The sequence below is a fragment of the Gastrolobium bilobum genome, unplaced genomic scaffold (genome assembly GCF_033153095.1).
Source record: "Gastrolobium bilobum isolate Gb01-03AN ecotype WA unplaced genomic scaffold, APGP_CSIRO_Gbil_v1 utg5203, whole genome shotgun sequence".
Lineage (NCBI taxonomy): Eukaryota > Viridiplantae > Streptophyta > Magnoliopsida > Fabales > Fabaceae > Gastrolobium > Gastrolobium bilobum.
In genome coordinates, this window is record NW_026897637.1 from 250,347 (window position 1) to 257,321 (window position 6,975).

A 6,975-nucleotide genomic window follows, 5' to 3' on the forward strand; every position below is an offset into this window, starting at 1 on the left:
ATCAAACTAACAACATTCTCTTAACTTTGTTAATGAAAACACAAGATGCAAAAAGGGTAAGTAGGTGATACTACATTACAAGAAGGATGAGTTGTCTATAAATATTGACAATATTTGAAATTTCCTCAAAGCAATTAAGCACTCCCTAGATCATAAAATGTTTTGAGTAATATAGAAGAGGATTATATTTATGAATTTTTTATTTACAAACTCTTACACAAAGTAGTCAAAATCAGGATTTTACCTAAAATCGAAAAGGGAATAAAAAATCGTAAATCGTAAAATCGTAATAAAAATCGTAGATTTTAACTGCACTCTAAAATTAAATTTTTATATACATATGCTTATGTATAAATTTTTTTTAAGAAAAATAGACTACCTACTTTGTTTCTGATCTTTTTATTAGGTTTTGAGAAAATCTACTTTCAATTGGCCTCCAATTGGACCTCCTTTTTGAGTAATTCACGTCAGTTTAAAATTGAAAAGTATTGCCCACGCAATTTGCGCTAACTCCCACACAAATTGCACGGGAAAACAGAGCTGAAGTTGTCAAATGGCGCGATTTGCGCCAAGCCCCGCGCAAATTGCGCCACTACAGTGCAATTTGCGCCAAGATACAGAATCTTCAAGTTAAAATGGCGCGATTTGCGCCATGCTCCGTGCAAACTGCGCCAGCTGGAAAACTGCGACTTCTCTCATTCACATCATTTTTTGTGTTGTCTGCTATTAAAATGCATAAATTGAGTGAAAGAATGATTGAGAAGGAATAATCAATATTTCTTACATTTATGACTTCTTTTCACATATGATTAATTCTTTATTTCTTTTAACTTAAAAAACATAACGCATATCTGTGCACTTTGTTAATAGACTTATTTGATGCATAACACTATGCATGCCCTCAACTTCAAGTACTATATTATCCTTCCTTGTCTCTGTCCAATACAATGAAACGCGTATTGCGTTTTCTATTATTACAAATATCTAGAATTCAAGCATATGACACCAAAAGCGCCCACAATCGAAGTATCACTGTCAACGATGTAAAGATCTTCATTGTATGTCCCAAGGATCTTATGTAGATTTTGGTGTGTTCTGTACGCACATAATTTTGCATAAAATGAAAATTGTTTATTGCACACTTAAAAGTATGGACCTCAATTTAATGGGTGAAACAAAGCCATTATTAAACGAACGTGTTTGACAAAAATAAAAATAATTGGAGTATGAAATTTTGGTCTCAAACCGTGGTTTTGTTAGGTCTCAAACCGTAAGTTGTTAACTATAATCCACAACCACACAAGTGTTTTTGTTATTGTTATTGTTTTTTTAATATATGATACTAATATTTAATATAGAGAAATAATAGACTAATTTGTGTTCGATCTGAAATGAAATTATTCTTACAAAAATTTGGTATCACTAAAATTATAACTCTTGACACAAATTACGCATAATTTTATGGAAAATTATTGTCTCATTTTACATGAGATAACTCTCTCATGTTTCTCTCACATAAAAAATTGTGCCATCACTTTTTTTTTAATAGATGGTGGGTCCCATCATATCATGTGTCTATGATAAAAGATATTTATCTCCAACAACATGAGAAAAATAAAATCCTAATTTTATTTGGAAAAAATGTTAGTTGATGCAATTAATATGAAACATATTTAATTTAATTTAATTCATATCTTGTAGTACCTACAAATTGAATAAATGGTGTGCACTCAGTGGTTAATACATAATACATGTAATAATAATCCATTTGGATAATAGATCCTTAATCCTTTTATGTTTAAATTTCACATAATATGATTATCTAAAAATTATGTTTGTATCTCTCTTTACCAGTGTTATTAAACCCGACCCGGACATCGACCCAGTCGGGGTACTGGGTCACTGGTCGGACCGGTAATATATAAAAATATGAACATATAAATTCAATTATATTCTCTATATCTAAAATGAATTAAACAAGGTTCACTAAATATGCTAAAAAACATGAAGCATAAATAAATAAAAATGCACGCTATTACTATGTCAATTTAAATTGTAACTCAAAATTTTCATAAATATACTTCTCAATAAATATTGAACTCATATTTTTCAATTTGGGATCATTGTAGAAGAGTATACTAACAAATAAAATTACAAAAAATTTTAAAATGAGTTCTACATTTTTTTTTTTGATAAGATGAAACAATTTTGATTTTTTTTTTAATACATGACCCGACCGGGTCACCGGATTTGGTCGATTTTGTTCGAGTTTTGACTAGATTTGACCGAATTAATGCATGATCGGTCCAATACTTAAATCAAACCAGTCCAATGACTGGTTCACTGGATCCCTGGTCGACCCGACCGGATCGGGCTGAGTTTTACAATACTGCTATTTACAAGTATTAAATAGATAGCATCGCATCGAATATTCATCCAGAGAAGAGCTAAATATAATTTTTTTTTTCAGGTAATTAATATAAGATTAACACAATTATTATATGAAATTTACACATAATTACACCATCATTATGTACACAGGTTAGGTGCAAACTAAACCTTTTAAGGTCGAGGAAGACTAAGCACTGGGTCAACATCTGACTCCACCTATTATAAAGATAATATAAACAATGACTAACTCCCCACCGATTCTCTGACTAAACAAATTGTTGGTCCCCACCAAATAGGTTTTTCTATAACACATATTTTTGGCCACAAAGAGTTGTTGCTAACGTTGTTTTAATATAGAATATAAAATGTGTGAAAAGTATTTCTTCGGTGAAAATTTTATCTCCAGTGAGCTCAAAACGACGTCATTTTGAAATTATAAGATTAAAAAATTATAATGATAAAGACTAATATAACCCTACAATATATTAAAATTACAAAAATATCTTAATTTCTATCTCAAAATGACGTCGCTTTGAGCTCACGGAAAATAACTTATCTACATTGACCATGGGAGAAATCCTTTACTCATAAAATGTTTACCCAAAAAAAAAAAACTATAAAAGAGCCAGGGGCTCTCTGGCGTTTGGAATATAATATGTACACACTAAATGAATATATACTTCAGTTTTTCCTTACTTCATAGCTAAGATTAGCACCATGGATAATCTATGGCATGGTGGAAGGATAAACATGAATGGACATGTAGAAGCATAAAATTTTATACAAGTTTGGTTTCTTTGGACACAAAAATATGCGTATATATGCATGTATATACTTTTGCAGCCATGCAATGTTTGTAAGAAGCTGTCAATACAAGTTCACTTGGAAATATATTGCTTGAAAAAAGAAGCAAACAAGTATGAGAAAGAGAACTTTCCAGATTTCTCAATAGCCTATTAATCAAAGTTAGTTCAATTTCTGAATTAATAAATTAGATTCCAACAAACCACCAAACCAAAAATAGCATCACATCTTGATCACCGACATGAAAGAAGTAGCTAAAAGTCAAAACATTAAATTATACAAAAACTTAACCAAGGGGTGGAATGGAATTTCAAGTACCGATTTAAGTTTCAAACCACCAGATAGGACAATACCTGAAACTATGATATAATATGTGGAGATTAATATTGATGAATGCATGTAGAATTCAATTACAAACATCAGCATCCAAGTTAATTAAATCAAGGAATGATATCAAGAAACCACCTGAAATTCCAATAGTCAAAACAGCATATAAATTGAATTTGAGTGCAATTATTATTTTTATTCACAATAACAGCATTCAGTTTTCTGCATTAACATATGACAAAAAAACCATGGTAATGCAAATCAAACCTCTACCTTTTGATTATCTAAAACCTTCTACCTAGTCACTACACTCATATTCTCAATGAAATTTGATCTTTTAAATTCAGAAAGGGGACAATAGATTGAAACAAGGGGAGGGGTGAAGGGCTATGAATTAAGTGATAAGAGAAAAAAAACATTTACAACATGTTTTCTAGAAACACAATCTGTCTTCTAAGATCTAGCAACCTGTTTTCATACTGCATCATTGAGTGATGTAGAAAGCTTCTGCTCCTATGTTGAATCCAACATTTCCATCTACATGATCATATATCTTTCTGCAGCCTGGACATCGCGCATCTGCCTCAAGGATCTTTTTGTGACAAAAAAGGCAGAGATGAAATCCACACGAACAAGGAAGAAAACTTGAGTCTGTCACATCTAAATCCTCATAACAGATGGGACATTGAGAAGGTTGAGAAATGATTGTTTGCCATGCCCAAGGTACATTTTTGTGGTTACCGTGCCAGTTTGAATTTAATGGAGAATTATGTTGCTTGGAGAGGTTGGGCAAACACTGAGGACGAAGAGCATCATCAGGTTTCCATGCTCGACAGTTCAGATTCGATTCAGGAATATCCGATGTGAACTCTTTTTTTGATAAATCTACTCTAGGATTCTTAGTAGCCTCTGAAACATCATAGGAATACTTCATCTCATGCTCTGCAGGAGACTCTGAAACCACGGAATGCACATTATCATTTGCATATAACGCATCAGCAATAACTTCCCAGTCATCAAGGCATCCATCATCCTCTTCTTCCTCGCTGACATTCCCTGAGAAACAAGTGCTCATGCTGCTACTGCTGGTACTCCTCTCGGAGAAATCATTTGGTGACTCATCATGATCAAAAGTACTTTGCATGGGGCTGTTTGTCATGGATCCCGTGTCAACGCCCTGGATGCAAGAGCCTTCAATAGCCTCTCCTCTTTTTCTCACGTTTTCCTCGTACGATGATCGATTCTCCTCACTGGCAACGAGCGTAGATGATGGACAATAATCAACACTTCCATTTGAGTCAACTTTGCATCCTTTTTTGACTAAAACACAACATTGTAATCAACAATGAAAAAAAAAAACTTAGCAACTTTGAGAGGATTTTGAAACAATGCATCTCAGGATCCCCGGGGATTCCTCCTTTCACTTTCAGATTCTACATATACTACTGCTGGAGTGGAGAATGTTTATACCATGTTTGAATTTAAAAAGGACGTTATGAATCATTCTTTCATTCCTTTGATATATAGAATTTGGTCTTACACTTAAGTTACCAGTTAAAAAGACTAGAGCTTTACTTCACTTTAGATTTTATTTATTCATTAACTATAGTGCAACATACAAAAATTGGAACCATTGATAAAACATGGTCACATGATTGATGATGCTTCAAAACATGGCCAAAACTAATCATGCCAAGCTTTGAAGATCTTCTTAGTTAGATGGTACAATTTGAAAGTTTATAAGAGAAGATTTCATACATGTTGATATCCTTTTAAGCCAAAATTATGCAGGTAGATAATGCAAGGAAGCAAATGCATAATTTCAAAAAATAATTATAGCAAACAATAGAATGACAGAAACAAATGCTTCAAAAAACAAAGGATATCATCTGCAGAGATTAACAAATAAAAGGAAACTCCAAATTAAGACATTCATCAACCATGATTGAGTCAGAAAAGGGAAATAAATAATAAATATATAAATAAATCATTGTCGAGAATTCAATGTCATTGATATATTAAACATAGAACAGAACAACATCGTCTATAGATTAAAAATTTCAAGGTGAAAATGAAGATCATAAAGCTACCTCGAGAAAGCCATTGTTCACGCCGAACATCAAGCTTGATTTGCTTCAGTTTCGCCGACCCATTTGTCTGAACATTCAACAATGCAATGCCATAAGCCAATAAATATGGAAAAAAAAAAAATCCAAAATTTCCAAAACAGAGAAACAAGGTAAGAAAGAAAGAAATATAGCTACCCTTTGATACAATTGGTGAGGATATTCACAAAGTCATAAGTCAATAAAAAGAGAAAAATAAAAAATAACAAAACCATGAGAGAAAATAAAAATAAAAATCCCCAAAACAACAAAATAAAGAAAGAAAGAAAGAAAATGCTACCCTTTGATACCCAAGAAAAGAAAATGCAATGCAATGGTTCATGGGTTGAAAAAAAATCACATCTTTAGCTCAACAGGTTCAAAAAAATCAGTTTTTTTTTTTTTTTTGAAAAAATGATTGAAGAAGCAAAAGAGACAATGAGAGGTTACCCTCTTCTTCTTGGTGGAGAGAGTAGGATCAGAAAAGGAAGCAGAAGCCATTGAAATGAGAGAGAATATGATAAAGGAAACGGAGAGAGAAGAGAGAAGGATAGGGAGGGAGTGGATGTTACAAATTCTTCGTTTGATTTTCTCTTTCTATTCTATCTCTGTTTTTCATCTACATCCCCCTCTACGTGCCTCTCCAATTACCATAATGCCCTTGCTAATGGTGTGCAATTTTTTTTTTTCCCTTTGATAATAAAAATGATTTAAGGAGCTATACGTAAAAAAAAAAAAATTAATTTTATGGGTTTAATTGCAATTTTTTTCCATTACATTCACGTAAAAGTAAGTAAATTCATTGTAAGGAGAAAATAAAATAAAATTAATGGGACTAATTTATTTTTATATAAACTTTATAAAAAAAAATAATACAACAAAAACAGAATTTTTTTTTTAATTTTATATAGATTAAACAGTCATTTTATTACTTTAAAAATGCAAATGATATTAAAATATTATAAAATACGTGGGGGATGATTATTGGCCATTATTGATGTCTCGTGATGATAATATTTAATTTTTTATGACCTTTAAATACGGAATTCTTTAATGTGGTCCAGGATCACCATGATTCTTCTACTAAAAAATTGATATCTGTATTAATCTTTTTCCCTCTCCAAATTGGTATCCGCTACCGGAGCATAGAAACTTTTCTCTTTGAATACAATATAACCATCACATTAATTATGGTTATCCAAATTATCCTAATTACATTTAATCTTATCAGAATTTAGGGATTTTATGATTAACTTTTTATTTTTATTTTTAGTGTCTAAGTTTAAATAAAACATTCTGTTTAATCTCTATGGTGAAGTCGAATTCAAATCAATAGACTTGTGTGTTT

General features: G+C 31.7%; 1 protein-coding gene across 1 annotated transcript; it reads right to left on the reverse strand.

The window, feature by feature from the left end:
* Window positions 1-3,755: 3,755 nt before the first annotated feature.
* On the reverse strand, window positions 3,756-6,206 carry LOC133308913 (uncharacterized). The gene is made up of 3 exons (XM_061509650.1): window positions 6,078-6,206; window positions 5,613-5,679; window positions 3,756-4,842 (listed from the first exon to the last, which is right to left on the reverse strand). Exons 1-3 carry the CDS (start codon window positions 6,126-6,128, stop codon window positions 4,007-4,009), a joined length of 954 nt encoding a protein of 317 aa, XP_061365634.1. The 5' UTR covers window positions 6,129-6,206; the 3' UTR covers window positions 3,756-4,006.
* Window positions 6,207-6,975: the final 769 nt, after the last annotated feature.

Excerpts from the sequence above, each read along its gene's own strand:
- LOC133308913 (XM_061509650.1), bottom strand. The coding sequence starts at position 6,128 with ATGGCTTCTGCTTCCTTTTCTGATCCTACTCTCTCCACCAAGAAGAAG. Across the intron at positions 5,680-6,077 it reads TCTCCACCAAGAAGAAGAGG|ACAAATGGGTCGGCGAAACT; the intron begins GTAACCTCTCAT and ends TTGAATGTTCAG. Across the intron at positions 4,843-5,612 it reads TGAACAATGGCTTTCTCGAG|TCAAAAAAGGATGCAAAGTT; the intron begins GTAGCTTTATGA and ends GTTGTGTTTTAG.